This window comes from Heterocephalus glaber, unplaced genomic scaffold (genome assembly GCF_053883595.1).
Source record: "Heterocephalus glaber isolate CG9 unplaced genomic scaffold, H.glaber_assembly_v1.0 deba00000281, whole genome shotgun sequence".
In the NCBI taxonomy this organism is placed as follows: domain Eukaryota; kingdom Metazoa; phylum Chordata; class Mammalia; order Rodentia; family Bathyergidae; genus Heterocephalus; species Heterocephalus glaber.
The window spans coordinates 7941589-7958749 of NW_028258139.1; the positions used below are offsets into that span (position 1 = coordinate 7941589).

The 17161-nt window shown below is 38.4% G+C and overlaps 1 protein-coding gene across 2 annotated transcripts in view; it reads left to right on the top strand.

Moving 5' to 3' along the window:
* Window positions 1–17161, top strand: part of LOC101723761 (KRAB domain-containing protein 5-like) — a 43157-nt gene that overhangs the window by 14619 nt on the left and 11377 nt on the right. The window contains exons 2-4 of one of the 2 annotated variants that reach the window (XM_013068582.2): window positions 2109–2235; window positions 2926–3021; window positions 7184–8985. In XM_013068582.2, coding sequence (XP_012924036.1) covers window positions 2109–2235; window positions 2926–3021; window positions 7184–8640 — 1680 coding nt within the window. In that variant the 3' untranslated portion in view covers window positions 8641–8985. Of the gene's footprint in view, window positions 1–2108; window positions 2236–2925; window positions 3022–7183; window positions 8986–17161 lie in introns of those variants that run through there. The other variant, XM_087182097.1, reaches the window with a different exon arrangement.

A 17161-nucleotide genomic window follows, 5' to 3' on the forward strand; every position in this document is an offset into this window, starting at 1 on the left:
GGTTAAGCTCATTGATATATTATATTGAAGATTAAACATTGAATCACCTAGTTTATGTGAAATAATGACCATGGGTTCTGCTATAAAAATTTAGAAATGAATCATACAAGATCAGTGTAGAATATTTTGTCCTAGAAAGTATGAAAGTGTTTCAAAAGTGCCAAAATGGCCAGACATGGTGGTGCACACCTATGATCCCAGTACTCAGGAGGCTGAGGCAGGAGGATCACTGCAAGTTTGAGGCTAGCCTGGGTTACATAGTGAGACCCTGTCTCAAACCCTCCCTGGGCCGGGGATTTAGCTCAGTGGTTTTGCCACCTGCTGCGCAAGTGCAAGGACCTGAGTTCGATCCCCAGCACTAAAAAAAAAAAAAAGTGCTGAAATTAATATTTTGTTTGTTTGTTTTTGGTACCAGGGATCGAACTTGGGTCCTTGCGCTTGAGCAGCTGGCGGCGAAACCACTAGGCTAAATCCCTGGCCCTGAAATTAATATTTTGAAGCGTGTTAAAAGAAAGTAGGCTAAAAGATCTCCTAGTGCTCAGTGAGCAACAAAATGTGTATTGATAGCATTGGATTATATCCCCCCCAAAGGTTAAATAATAAGAATTGTAGGAAGAAGAGAAAGGAGGGTAAATCATCTCTTATAAAAGAATTCAAGTTACCAAATATAGATGGATAATACAAAATAGAAAATTTCTACTAGAAAACCAAAATGGAAATTTCTGCAGCTTAGATTCACTAATGGAGTGCAAAAAGAATGGGTGAAATTCAAAGGAGGAAAGTATATTGTATAGCCACAATGTATATCTTTCCAGATATCCTTTTCTCTTAATTAAAAAAAAACTATTTATTTAAAGGAAAAATTATATTGTGGAATTTATGTGTAGATATAAAATTCTTTAGTTGCACTAAAAATAGATGTAAGTAAATAGAAGTGTTCTGTGGTAAGGTTTTTCCTTCCTCACAATGATGCCTCAAGGTTAGGGGATCTAGCACAGTAGCCTGTGTACAGTGTGTGCCATGTATTTATAAAAATGTGTTGAATGACAAACAATGATAGTCAATTTTCTACAAAAGTAGCAATACAGACAGTCCTCATTTAAGGACCAAGTTTTGTTCCTTCGACTAGATTGTTAATTGAATTGATTGTTAAACGAGGTGTTGTACATAGTATGTACATTACAGTATTCAGAACAAAGAAATGGTCAAAAGAATAATTTTGCTTTTACTTGCATAACTCTTACATGTACTGTAATAAAACTACTGTACGGTACAGTACTGTAAAAGTCACAGTACTAATACTGTACAAGAAACCATCATCAGGCCACATTACTGTTCACATTCCTGTGCCAGAAGTCCAAATGTGGGTCAAGTCCAAACAGCGTGCCTTGGTCATATGTCCAAACAGTCTTTAACCAGGTAGGTCATTAAATGAGGAATATCAGTAATGTAATGCAGGTACTATGTTTTGGATAAGAGTGCCCCCCCATCCATATATTAAAGGTTTGGTCCTCGGAGTGTTGCTGTTAAAAAGTGTGGAACCCTTGAGAGATGAGGCTTTGTAGGAAATCCTTATGTCACTGGGGAGTATGTACTTGAGGGGAACTGTACACCCCTCATCGCTTTTGTGCTCTCTTAATTCCTAGCCACAAGATGAACATCTGGGCTTCACAACATGCTCCTGTCTTAACTTCTTCACTCCACAGGCCCAGCAACAGGGCCAATCAGTTATGGACTGGATTTTGCAAATTATGAGCCAAAATAAACCCTTTTCTCTTCACAAGTTGATTATCTCATGTATTTGTTAATAGTAAAGGCAAGCTGACTAACAAAGCAGATAAGTCTGAAAGACCCCTATCTGGAGCAAATGTTTTATGTTCATTCCAGAAACAGTTAGCAACTAGTTCAACAAAAGATGCTTTTTTTCTCCCCTTAAAACAGTGGTTTTCAGTCTTGGCTGCATTAGATCTTTAAAGTCATTAATGCCCAGAGCCATCTGTCTCCAGACATTCTGATTTCAGAGGATGGTTGTATCTTTGGATTTTGGAAATCCCAAGTCAGTGACCAAATGGTCAATGTGGTAATTGATTATTATTTTCTTATTTCAGGAACTGTTGACATTCAGTGACGTGGCCATTGATTTCTCCCCAGAGGAGTGGGAATGCCTGGACTCTGCTCAGCAGAATATGTATAGGGATGTGATGTTAGAGACTTACAGAAACCTGGTCTCCCTAGGTGAGGATAATTTCCCTACAGAATTCCTTTTTAACTATCAACAATTAATTTCCTTCCTATTTAGAATATCTCTAGGGACCTTCTGCTTTGTGAGAATGGTTTCAGATCCCTGCTTTCAAACAAAAAATGGAGTTTTCTTGGTATAGACAAGAAAATTTTCATGTCATTCTTGTCCTTTGCTTCCATTTTGTTTTTTTGTTTGGTACTGGGGATCGAAGTCAGGTCCTTGTGCTTGTACAGCAGGCAGCGAAACCACTGAGCTAAATTCCCCTTTGCTTCCATTTTAATTGGACTATCTTTTTTTTTTTTTGGTCCTAGGGATCAAACTCAGGACCTTGTGCTTGCCAGGCAGGTGTGGAGCCACTGAGCTAAATCCCTGGCCATATATCTTTCACTCTAGATTAATGGTAATATTAGAAATCAGTGACATAAAATATTGCCATATCTCGAAGCCTAAATTCTCCCTTTTAGCCTTAAGTTAGTAGCAATTGAAAATGAAGTTCAGGATCTGCAAATTGAAACTGCTTTCCATTAATTCTAATGGATCTGTATGGAAATCTCTTTTGAAGATATAATTTTCTAGAATGTTCCGTTAGATCTTCTCTTTTATTTTGAGTACAGTACTGGGAGGAAAATGTCAGTTTTGGGAAATTTCAAAGCAAGTATAATATATCATTTTCTAATAAACAGGTTTTGCTGGCTCTACGCCTAACCTGATCACCTTTCTAGAGCAAAGCAAAGAGCCCTGCAATGTGAAGAGACAAGAAACATTGGCTGTATACCCAGGTAGGTGGGAATAAATGAAGCAGAGGACCCACTTGAGAGGTCCAAAGACCAAAGAATAATCCAGGTTTTAAAATGTGGATTCTGAAAACACTGTTGCAATAGAAATGATTTTTCAGAAGCAAAGGGTTATTTTTCTTGCTATCATAGGAGGACACCTCCAGCCCTGTGCTCATTGTACTGTTAAATCCTCTAAGAATCCTCCTCCAGTGATCTCGCAGGACATTTATAGTAACAGCCCAAGTCTTTCCCTTCACCTGTGAGTGTGTCTTCATGATCTGAGTACCTTTCCACTGCTTTTGGTTTCCTCAGAAAATTTGTGCACATTTTAAAAGACTTCTATGTTACTCCATTGATGTCATATATTATTGACATCGTAGACATTTCCGTGATATCATATATAGATTTATTCATTAAATACTGAATATTGTCTCATCTTTTGAATGAATATAATGCATATTCTGTGTAATTTCCTGCCATACAGTGAATCAGAAATTCAAAATATCTACTCTTTGTGGATATATGATCATAGCTGAGAACTGTAGTTATCAAGAATGATTTTTAGAATTGCATATCAAGGTTTAGTCAGGATTATGTAACATTAATCTTTATTTCTTGGGATTGTTTTTCCTTTGGACATGTATTTTGTATAATGTAATTATGGCCACTTTTTCTCTTCAGGTCAGTTTTGTAAGGAATATCATAGCTGTTCTCTCAATTTCAGCCTTTTTATGTTCTTAAATCTTTTTTTGTTTGTTTTTGAGACAGGGTCTCACTTTGCAGTTCACTCTGTCCTTGAACTCACTATGTAGCCCAGGCCGGCCTTGAACTCATGGCAGTTCTCCTGCCTTAGCCTCCCCAGTGCCACAATGTGCCACCATGCCTGGCTTATGTACTTAAATCTTAAAAGAATATCCTGTAGATATTATCTAGTGGGGTTTTTAGGCTTTTTTTTTAGGCTTATTTTTGCTTTTGTTTTTGGTACCAGCGATTGACCTCAGGACCTTGCACTTGCAAGGCATGTGGTGGATCCACTGAACTAAATCCCCGGCCTTAGGCTTATTTTTATTATCCAATTTATTCTTTTTACTAAAGTGTTTAATCCATTTATATTTTTAAAAATTACTGGAAATGCAGAAATTAATATTACCTTTTTCTTAACTGCTTTCTGGATTTCTTAGAACTTTTTTCCCCCTGGTACTGGGGATTGAACTGAAGACCTTGCGGTTATGAGGCAGGCATGGTACCACTGAACTAAATCCCCAGGCTCCCCATCCCTTTTATATTTATGGTGGCATATTTTGATTTCTCTCCCATTTCATTTTTGTGCATTTTTTATTACCATGAGGATTTTATGAAAGAATGTTGAACATACAACATTTATTTTAAACTGGTAAGAAATTAACTTTAATCCATATGATAATTATCTTTGTATCTTCCCTCAATGTTACGTTACTTGTGTCAAAACTTTTCATGCTATATACCTGTTAACAGATATTTATGATTTTTATGCTTTCTCTTTTCAAATTATATAACAAACGTGTTTTATGCAGATTCGTTACAGTATTATAGAATTCTATTTGCTTGTTTCTGTTTCTCAGCTTTCAAATGACATACATTTTGTGGTGTTAAGAAACATTATTTTACTTTTCAATGAGGTTTCCCTTTAGCATTTATAATAATGCAGTTGCAATGCTTATTTGAGCATTTGTTTATCTTGGAAAGTTTAACTTTCTGTCACTTTGAAGAACAGTTTTATTGTATTCAATATTCTTGGCAGTTTTTCTCCTCAACACGTGGAGCATCCAGGAGATCCCTATTTATTTCTCTCTCTCCAAGCATATCTCCTAAGGCTGTCTCTCATCTGGTCTCTGTGATAGGGTATCTCTTCAGTCCTGAAGCAAAACTTTCCTCCTGGCCATTGGCCTCTTCTTTAATTAGGTCAGTCCTGTTGGTTACCCACTCTATTGCCCTGTGCTGTGGAGAATCCGGGGACGACAGGTGGAGTGCACCATTCCTGGGTCCTCGTGACACTGGTGGCTGGAGGTGGGATGTGTGCTTGCCTTCTCCTCCTGGGTCTAGCTGGTACAAGACTCCAGGGTGGTGGTTGCATGATTTTATTCATATGTGAAATCTAAAACAGTTAATCTCAAATGTATAAGGTAAAATAGTGTTTACCAGGGTCTGTGGTTGTTCAGGAAGAAGTTAGGCAGATGTTGGTCATAGTCTATGAAATTTTAGTTAACTAAGACATAAGAAGTTCAAGATTTATATTGTAAAACATAGCAAGTACAATTAATCTGCTGTAGTTTTGAGAAATGCTAAGAGAATGTCGTGTTCTGAGCATAAAAATTGTGTTTAATAATGTTTGTTTTTAATTAGCTAGATTTAGACTGTTCACTATCCAATTACTTCAAAACATGATTAACATGGTAAATATTGTATATATGGTTTAAATAATAAAATATCAATTTCATAAAAAATACGAAAATTATTTTTCTAATCTCTGGATTGGCAACCTTTAGGGAATACTGACGGCAGTCATTGTGCTAGGAACTGTTGGAGACTCTCAAATCTGTTTTCATATATATATCCTCTAGAATTGGGTTTGCGTTTTTCCAGTTTAAAAGGTCTTAAGAACTTTTTTGTTAAGTTTGGTTTTTTGAGACAAGGTCTTGCTATTTAGTTTTCAGGCTGGCTTCAAACTCACTATGTAGCCCAGGCTAGCCTGGAACTCACAGCGATCCTCCTGTCTCAGCCTCCTGAGTGCTGGGACTACAGATGTATGCCACCATGCCTGGCTTAAGAACTCATTTTTTTAGGGCCGGGGATTTAGCACATTGGTGCTGCCACCTGCCTTGCAAGCACAAGGTCCTGAGTTCAATCCCCGGTACCAAAAAAAGCAACAACTCATTTTTTATTCTACTACTATTGACTTGCAAGTGGCATTGCCATCTTTTGCTACTATAATTACTGCCTTTTGTTTCAGCTGTCCTGAACTTTTTTTTTTGCGTACCAGGGATTGAACTTGGGACCTTGCGCTTGCACGGCAGGCGGCAAAACCACTGAGCTAAACCTCTGGCCCTTGTCCCGAACTTTTTGTCAAAACATCCCTATGATTTCCCACACTGTTTAGACAGAGGGCAGTTTTCAGAAAGCCCATATGAAACTAGAAATGTGTCTATATGTTCCTCTGTCTTTTTTCAGTCTTGTGGGAGAAGGAAGGGATTTTTCATAATTACACTGTGCTTATCAGGAGGACATAGAGCTGTCCTAGACAAAAATAAACTCTTTTGTCAATAACCTTCCTTTCTTATATGTGACTGTCAGTGTTATGGTTACTTGCAGTGCTATGTATACTTACCTAGTTTTGGGAATTTTGACAAAGATAATCTTGGTAGTGTATCATTATTGAGTCATTATAGGGAAGAGAGGGCCTTGTGTTTAATATTCTGCTACCATAGTGATAACTTTAGGTTGAGATATATATATATATATATATATATTGTTTTGTTTTTCAAAACTTGGATTGCTAATAACTTGGTCTGCAAGTGTTCCACAAGATGAGCAAACATTTCTAGTAAATTTTAACTTGATAAACAAGCAATGTCTTATAATACGTCATGTATGTCATGTATGTCATGTATGTCATGCCAAATGTCACATGATGACAACTGGTTCTTCTTTCTCTCTGTCAGTGCTTTGATATACAAGTGCTTTTGATTATGAGCAGAATGAATTATTCTTTTTTTTTTTTTTTTTTTGGCACCGGGGATCGAACTCAGGTCCTTCTGCTTTCAAGGCAGGCGGTGGAACCACTGAGCTAAATCCCCGGCCCAGAATGAATTATTCTTGCAATTCAAGGTTTTACTGTGTATTACATCATTAGTATATCATATATGTATTATTAATCTAATATGTATATTACATCAGTTGAACACAAGGCCTTCACACTGAGCTTTTTTTTTTTTTTTTTTAAGAGAAGGTCCTATTAATTCCTCGTTGGGTTTGCAGTTGCAGTCTACCTGCTTCAGTTTTACTGAGGGCTGGGATTTCAGGAATGCACCACCATGCCCAACATTGACATACTTTTATATATTAGATTTGTAAGCTGTATTCACCACTCTCATAATGTGGCATAATTTGTTATTTTGATTTCTTTCAGCTGTGTCTTCTCATTTTGCCCAAGGCATTTCATCAAAACAGGGCAGAAAATGTTCATTCCAGAATATGACAGAGGAAAGGCACAGTATTTGTGGCCATGACAACTTATATTTTAAAAAAGAATGGGAAAATATGGGCGAGTATGAAGATCAGAATGCAAGTTATAATGGATGTAACAAATTTGTGATAACTAAAGAAAGCAAAAACTTCATTGTCAGCAGAGATAAACATATAGTATTTCAGAAAAAAACTGAGTTTGTGCCTGCTACTTTTAAAGACCCACATGTTTTTGTAGGTGAATATTCACATCAAATTTTGAAACATGCCTTTTCTCTCAAAAGAAATTTGGAAAATCTAAGAATGAGACCGGTTCATGCTTTAGTTCATCACTTGAAAAGTTTTAAATGTAACATTGGATTAAATTTTGAACCATTCATTTTGGTAGACAATAAATCTGAAAGTGAAGAGCAAATTCCTAACTGTAATCAGTTTAGTTTTTTCATGAAAGGTTCATTAGTCTGTAATCAACAAATATGTCTTCCAAATACCAAGGTAAACAGTGTTCATGAATATGGGATGTTATTTACCCATCCATTATTGCCCAATCAAAATCTGGATATAGGAATCTACAGTTGTAAAGAATGTGGTAAAGCTTTTAAAAGTTCTTCAAATCTTACGAGACATGAGAAAACCCATAGTGGAGAGAAACCTTACAAATGTAACGAATGTGGAAAAGCCTTTAATAATTGCTCATACCTCAGTCAGCATCAGAGGATTCATAATGGAGAGAAGTTATATAGATGTGAAGAATGTGGCAAAGCATTTAACTGGTTTTCACGCCTTACTATACATCAGAGAATTCATACTGGAGAGAGGCCATATAAATGTGAAGAATGTGGCAAAGCCTTTAACTGTCGTTCACATCTTACTCGACATCAGAGAATTCATACTGGTGAAAAACCCTACAAATGTGAAGAATGTGGCAAATTCTTTACTCATGGTTCAAATCTAACTCAACATCAGAGAATTCATACTGGAGAGAAGCCTTTCAAATGTAATGAGTGTGGCAAAGCCTTTAATAAGCGCTCAAACCTCTCTTTACACCAGAGAGTGCATACTAGAGAGAACACATACAAATGTGAAGAATGTGGTAGAACCTTTGGTACTTGGTCTACCCTTTCTATACACCAAAGAATTCATAATGGAGAGAAACTTTACAAATGCAAAGAATGTGGGAAAGCCTTTAGCTATTCTTCTGTCCTTAGTCGACATCAGAGAATTCATACTGGAGAGAAACCCTACAAATGTAAAGAATGTGGCAAAGACTTCAGACATGATATAAGTCTTACTCGACATCATAGAATTCATAGTGGAGAGAAGCCCTACAAATGCAAGGAATGTGGTAAAGCCTTTATTCGCTGCTCCCATCTCACTCAACACAAAAGAATTCATACATGACAGAATGTTTTCAAATGCAAGCAATGTGGCGTAAACTTTAACTTTCTTTCTATCCTTAGTAAATACAGAAAATTCATAATGTAGAGAAGCCATACAAATGTAAAGAATGTGGCAGCATTTCAAATGGCTCAACTTAACAAAAGAGAACTCATACCAATGGAGAGAACACTTACTCTACATTACAGAAATTATACTGGATAAAACCTCTACAATTGTAAAGAATTTCTTGAAATCATTACTAATTGAAACCCTACAAATGTAAAGAATGTGGCAAGGCTTTTAATAGAAGTTCAATCCTAATTCAGCATGAACCCAGGGTGATTAAACTTCAATGTTTGGACAATGCTATTTGTTTAAGTTATTTATTTCTCTTAAAATTTGAAATTATTATCATTATATGAGTATAATAATGTCACAGATGTTTGAATCCTGAATTAAATGCCTACAGAGTTTGCCATTAATGTACATTAACTGAAATATAAGAACCTTAAAATCTTACAAATTTTGCAAATAAGAGAACTATAGAAATATTTATTATGGTTATGAGTTCATTTATATCTGTTGATAAGGAGTTGGAGTTTGTGGAACAAAAGATTTTTTAAAAAGACTTAGTCCTTTATTAGCAAACCAGAAACTTCACATATGTGAAAAATCTGTGTTTATACTAAATTTATCCATATAAAATGTCATGGTTCCTACTCTAAATCTCCCTATACTAAATATATATTTTTTTCCCAATTCTTCGTTACTTACGAAAAACCTTAAAAGGCTTAATAGATGAAAGTTTATAAAATTTTGTTTATGTGACCTGTTCAGAGATTTTAAGAACTTTTTTTATAAGTGTGCTCATCTTTTCTTGTTGCTTACTAGCTAGCTCACTCACCTACATGACACCTGTTGGGCAGATAGACTGCAGGGGTGATGACCACACATGTGTGCCACACACACTGGGCTCCCCTCTCTACACAGCTAGAACCCACTTGATGGGGCCCTCCCCTCATTATGTACATTTTACATGTGGTGTTCACGCCACACTTGTCATACACCACCACCCTATGAGTCACTTGGCATGAGGGGGCAAGTATCTTCAGCAGCCGGTTGCATACTTGAGGATCATCACTGCAGGGAAGACTGTTGGTGTGGGTGACCACAAACACCTTGCTAAAGTTTGGCAGACTTATCTGGGGTGAATTTAAAGGTTAGAAAAGCCTAAGTTGTCTTAAGCTGAAATTTTAAAATATAAGCTCTCATCATTGAGATTTTATTAAATAACAGACTTTGCACTGATTTATTACAAGTTCAGCCCAATCATTCTTCCTACAACAAAGTGTACCTTCTTCCTAATGTACCTTCTAAGCAAGGGCCTCATGGCTTCAGATAGTTTCAGTGCCTTATAATTGAAGAGCATTAGAAACTCGTGGCTCTCTGGTTGTACCACATAGACAAATGGATTCAGTATCTGGAACAGAGTTTCTATTGTTGTATTGAGAGAATGGGAATAACCCCCCAGAATTACATCCAAGGGATTTTTTTGGGGGGGTACCGGGGATCGAACTCTGGTCCTTGTGCTTGCGAGGCAGGCACCGGAACCACTGAGCTAAATCCCCGGCCCCGCCCCAGAATTATATGGAGGAAAAATAACACCTGACTGGTCAGCAAAAGACAATTTAAATGCAAATATTTATAGTCATTGTATAACTTGTGTACAAAAAACCTCAATGCAATCTTAAGAGAACATTAACTAGTTCTTTTAGAACATAAGGAGGCAACCCCTGGGGAAATCTTAAAGGAAAGGAAAGCAAAAAACCTGGAGTTAATATGCCAGTCTTTTCACTGACTATTAAAAGTATTGTAGGGCACTTACATTCCATAAATCAGCCATTCTCATAGGCAGTGCTATACGCATTATTATAGCCTCCTGTTGATCAGCATAGATCCCACAGCACTGACCTCAGCCTGTGTGTCCAAGATGCAGGAGAGGGCAGCACAGTAGCAAGTTCTATCCTGCCCTTTGTCCCTGAGGCAGTCATAGGAACTAGAATTTCCCTCTATAAAGCCAGTTGTAGATCCTAGGATGACTGCTCCCTGATCACCTTCTGAAGATCTCCTGGACAAGTGTCTGGCCTCCCCATGTCCAGGGAAGGGACAGGAAAGATCTCAGCAACCCTGCCTGGGTGGAGCCTCCGTTCATCACCACCAGGTCACTTGTCCTTTTCCAGGCATATTTCTCCATAGCTGTTTATTTTTTCATCAATTTAGCATAAAAGTTGTTTTGTTTGTTTGTTTTTAGGTTGTTGGGCCTTCATTTTGAAGGTTCCCGTGTCTCCTACAACTTTGGTTAAATTAATGTGTTCTACTTTTGTCTCACTAATCTATTTTGTTGCCCAATATCAGCTGTGTCCCTGAGGGTGGGTGAGGAAACTGTTCTTCTTCCCACACTCCTCACCCTGGCAGAGGTAGAGTATGACATTCACTTCCTTGGAGATATCCCTCACCCTCCCTCCTCTTGTTCCACTGACCCACGGGACTCTGAGGGAGCTGCACTCAGGCTCCCATCCTGTATCCACTGAGTGGTGTTGGAGCTGGTCCTGCCCCCCCCCCATTCTGCCCCTCTGAAGTCACAACACCTTGAAGAAAGGTGTTGCACCCCTGACCTGCTTTTTAGTGAGGTATTTGTAGCTCCTAGAACTCCCAGGGTTTTGTCTCCAGTGATCAGCCCAGACACTAGACCAGGAAGCTCTGACCTGGACACTGCACTGCTGTCCAGATACCCACCCTCAGAGGGGATTTAACCACTCAGGAGTGTGGGCAGAGCCTTCATGCTCCCTGAACCCTGGGTCTCTGGTCTCTGTGCTCCACTGCTACGCCTATCTTCTGTTTGCCATTACTGCCTACATCAGCTCTCTCCTGAGCACTATAAAAAAGCTTAAACCGAATAAGATAGTGGAAGGGACAGAGAAAGGGGAAAATGGAAGTGAAACTTAAAAAAAGAAAATGCCGATGAGAAGGAGGAGAGAAAGTGAGGTAAAAATTCAATAAGAGAGAAATAGAATAGGTAAAAGTAACAGAAAAAACTAGGAAAAAAGAAAAATAATAAAGAACAAAAAAGGAAAACAACAAAACAAAACAAAAAACAAGGAAAAAGAAAAAGACAAGAATTTCAGGAACCAAGAAAGAGTGAACAGGAAAGCTATAAATTGCAGAGAAAGTGGAGAAATTGAAGATAACACAGAGCAAAGAACAAAGCACTCTGGCACACAAACCTTGGCTCCTAGAAAGGGGTATCTATCTCCACAAACACAAGGTAAACCCAGAGAAGGTTGGTGGGCCCAGTGAAAAACAATGGACCAACAGTGCTAGCCCCATGAAAAGCTCAAGGTTATTGTAAGCTGCAAAATTAGTGTGTGGTTTCTGAAAGTGACTCTTGTGTAGCAGGCTAGCATTGCAGCACCGCCACATATAGGGGTGATATGGTTAGGAGCCATTTTGAGAAGGGGTTTATGATTTAGAATTAAGCTGTTCCAGGAATCAGAAGTAACAGAACCACCACACTTCAGGGTCTTTTGGGTCATCCTACCACAGTGAGTGAGTGGGTGATAACCACAGTAGTCAGTTACAGAGAGCAGGAGGGTTAACAGACCTCCTGAGATGTTTAAGTAGCATCAAGCTCAAGCTGTGGACACAGTGATCCTACTCTCCATGATGAGAATCCATGCTGGTTGGATGTTTTCTGAGGGCACTGGGCCTGAAAGCGCTAGCACTAAGTCCAGCAAACTAATTTGGCTTATCCTTGCTGCCAATTTCCAGGACAGGATTCAGTTGTTTGTTTGCTTTTGCCATCTGTCAGTGTGATCAGAGATATGCTTCAGCTTGGGCATTTTTCATATTCCACAGTGTGCTGACAGAGGAGCCTCAGGAGCAAAGAGGATACTTCACAAGCCCACAGGCCACAAAGCTATTCAGGGATCACAGTAGTTTGAGGCACACAGAAGGGCACAAAAAGCTGCAGGATTGCATACATCATTAGGGAAAACAACACATCACTGGCTCACCTTTGGCTCTACTCTCACAGCTTCATGCACTTTCAGAGGCTCTTTATATGGTCTTCCAGGCCTTCCACTGAAATCTGGGTGGAAGACTCCATGACCCCACAGCTCTTGCAATCAACATGCCTGTAAACCAGCATCATTTGGATGCCAAAGTCTTCTGTCAGCTCAAGCAGTCGCTAGGCCCCCTTGGACTATGATTACAGTGACTTCTGGATTTCTGGATGCTAAGCATGGTGGAATTAATTACAAGGAACCAATTCCATGAATGGCCTTCTTGAGCAAGGGAGCCCACGGGCTCTCTTCTCAAATGAAAGGGGCTCTGTTTTGCACGTTTGTCCTTGGGATAGGTGGTGTTGTGCTGATCCTTGAGATGCATTTAAGCCATCTTTTCTATTTTCCTAATACAAAGTACTTGGCTTTTAAAAAATGTTAATCTTTTTAGTAATCACGGTCTTCATGGTCCCAACTTTACAAGTGCTTCCTTTCTGGCCAAGCTGCATGTTTCCCACACCATCACACACACACTCTCTCCCCTCTCCCTCTCTCAGGATTTTTACTGTAGATAAGCCTAAAAGCAGCCAGAGGTACCCATGCCACAGCCTGAAATTGGATTGCCCTAAAGTTTCTTCCACAAGATTAGTACATCACATTTAATCTTAGTCTCCTACAAAGTCTCAGGACAAAGGTAAAATGAAGACAAATGTTCTACCAGAATGTAACACACATGGCCTCTAGCCCAACAGTCAGTGGAGTCCTTGTTTCCCAATGTAATCTCTTGGGACTGGCCTCTACTGTCCACGTACCTATCAACATTCTGGTCTTCTGAGACCTAAGCTCTATCACATATCAAGGACTGCTCACAACTTTCCAGGGCTTCTCTAGCCAACATCTCCAAACTTTCCCAAACCCCTCATACAAACCCCCTCTAAAGGCTTAACCACTTGGTCAGGTATAATACCAACAACAGCCCCACTTCTCTGGTAACAAAATCTGGATTAGTCACTTTCCTATTGCTGGGACAAAATACCCAACACTCACAACTTGGGTTTATTTTGACTCATGGCTTCAGTACATGGTTGACTGGTTCCAAGGGAGAAACAGCGTGCCATAGGGAAAAGGTGGAGGAAAGGTGCTTGACCCATGACAGCCAGGAAACAGAGAAGGGAGAAGCTGGGGACAATTATACACCCTTCAGGTACTGTCTCCACCACTTCCAACCAGTCCCACCTCTTAAAAGCACATTCAGTTACTGGATCCACCGATGGATGAATCCACTGATACACATAGCACCTTCTGTGAGCCAACCACCTTCCAAACATAGTAGACTTTTGGAGATGTTTTAGTTTTAAACCATAAGAGGGATCTAGTAATAACCAAGAAAAGGGAGATCAGACTCCTCCTGAAGCAAAGAAAGCAGCAACACTTTATGGATTTGTTGGTGTTGACCAAAATCCTGTATGTGTGGATTGGCTAAGGTCATGATTTTAAGTTTCTTCTTGTATAAGACATGGACTGCAAAATGATGGTTAACTTTTCCTAGGGATTGCCAAGTTGCTGTTGTAGCTTGTTGCCATTATCCTGTGCAAACATTTTGGCCTTATGGTTTAGCCTAGGCCTTGTGATAGGGATGAAGGATTCTAGGTGCTCAGGTTGAAGGTGCTGAAGAAACACAGATGTCGGGGTGAAGAAGAGGGGAGAAAGTAAAATACTAGCACTAATGGGAAATGTGTTAAATTAACCCCATATCATAGTCTTAAACAACATTTTTAAAGGGTAGACATGTTTATATGCAGAGATGAATAGAAACTAAGAGTTAAGACAGCAAAGGGGATAGACAAAAATAAAAGATGTATAACCATTTATTCCATTTGAATCACAGGTAAGATATCTGTAGGCTAAAGTGAAGTTGGTATTTTCAGCAAAAGCAGCCTTCATGTTTCTGAAAGGTAATCCAAGCAACTGTTATAATAAACCATACTTCAGAGATGTTATCTATAGCAAAGCTAGGGCGAAAACTATAACATATTATCTAGCTCTGTGACCTCTAATATTAGTGCCTACTAAGAGCAAGAAAAGCTATAAGGGTTGTTCCTATTGCCCTGAAAACAATAATCTATTTTTGAGTAAACATTCTGCTTGTGTGGTTTACTTGGTCTCGGGATGGGTATTAAAAAGAGCAAAATCAGATGGGCGTGATGGCACATGCCTATAACTCCAGCACTCTGGGAGGAAGGCAGTAGAATCACAAGTTCAAATCCAGCATGGCCAACATGGTAGTACCCCATCTCAAAATAAGAAATAATGGAGGGCCAGGGATTTAGCTCAGTGGTGCCATGCCTGCCTCACAAGCACAAGGTCCTGAGTTTGATCCCTGGTACCATCACCCCCCTCCCCCCACCAAAACAAAGAAAACAATGGCCTTGAGGATGTAGCTCATTGGAAGAGCACACCCTTGGGTTCAATCTCAAATACCCACAAATAAAGTAAGAAAATAAACAAAGTGAGGAAAATATTAGAGCACCTGCCATACTACAAATGGTAATGGCTTTTTGTAGTGATTTGTCACTCCAACCTTTTGTTCCACCATAGTAATCTCTTTCTTAAACTCACCACTCCCCTCATACTATTCTGATGTGGGCTTAATATGTCATAACTTAAAAGATGGCTTGATAGAGAACAACCATAAAAGTGCAGATTTTCCTAGGCCCTGAAAATCAATGCAAAAGCAGTCAGATTATGCAGGCCCTCACAGGCCATGGCAAGGATGTTGGCTCTCATTGTGAATTTGTAAAGAATCAAATAATTTAAGATATTCCTCTGGAAAAACATACAGACAAGAAAAAACCCCTAGGCTTTTCAGAAAACATTTCCTTTGAAGAGTTTTCCAATTCCTATTTGAAGAACCAGCTTTGTCCCTGATGTTTGGATCTGTTTTGTGTGCCATTTGCTTTATGTGCTATCAAATTTGTTGGGTGTATGACTGTTGTCTTCTACTATTACCTGCAAGACTGTGTAATTTATACCAAAATCATGACCAGGACTGACTTTGAGAAAAGATGACATCTTATGCTAGAAAGTCACATGATTCTTGCTGAGGATTCAATTTCCAACTTAATACTGTATTAAGCTGAAATGAGGGAACATTACAAAACTCCAGGAAATCATATCTTAGAAACACTGCTTCTTGACAAAATGTTTAGAATATTTAAGGAGCACTCTGAATTTGCAAATTTAGATCTTCCTGTCTCAGCCTCACAGAGTGCTGGGATTATGGATGTGTACCACCACACCTAGCTTAAAACCCCATTTTTTGAAAGTAGGAATGTGACACTCATTCATACAGAGCAAAAGCTCCCAGGAAAAACTATATAATTGAAGGAAATGAAACACTGTGGATTAACAATTTTGTAGGAATGTTTCTAAAAATTTTTTTTTTTTTTTGGTACCGGGGATCGAACTCGGGACCTTGCGCTTGCGAGGCAGGCCCCAGAACCGCTGAGCTAAATCCCTGGCCCAATTTTGTAGGAATGTTAAAAGTTTCAATAGTTTTCTAATATCACATCCTTACACAAGTTAGCACGGAGCAGGGGTCACAGGGATTATCAGTTCTCTGCAGAGAATTCTATTGCCACACCATTAATGTCAACACATTCTGAAATAAAATTAAATGAAACATAACTCTTGGCTATGTAGTGAAGGGCAGAGTTCTTACTTTGATCCAAGATGAAGAAAATTAAGAGAATTGTTTCTGAATTATGTAACCTGAATTAACGAGACACTTTAAAAACATAGTAACAACAACAACAAAAAACCCCACATAGCAACACTCTTGTGTATTGTCCTCTGTTGTTTAGTGATAGAAAGTACTGGGTTGGCTCTTCAGTTTAAAAAAAAAAAACAGCTAATAAAGTGAAAAATCTAAAAATTTTGAGAGTTTCACAATTGAGAGCAGTAATTAAAACAAATTAGATTTCAAATTTATAAAATAATGCTTATATGCAGATAAAATTATGGTTAAATATGCATTAAATTACTTTTGTGCAAATGAAACTGGGAAGTAATTTTAACTGTATAACTTTTACAAATTTATCTGTTCGTGTTTTTAGCTCTTTATAGAGACCATGGAGGTTTTCACACAGAATGATTGAAAGAATAAAGGGCATTTTTGCTGAGCCTGCTTTTTAAACTGTTTTATTTATTATATGCTTGGATTTTAGAATATTAAGACGCTTGGACAAGTATTAAATAATTTTTTTAAATATAAAGAATATAGAGGTCATCTGTGATGTGACAAAATGCAAAACTACAGGACTGAGACTTATTTCATAAACTCCATTTGCAAAAGTTAATATGGACTAAGCAAATGTCTGCTTCCAAAGGAATCTACAAGCAAAAGGAAACTAAGGGGAATATTCTATACTGAATGTATAAGCATATGCATTTCAGTCAGTAAATAATGCCAAGATACTTAA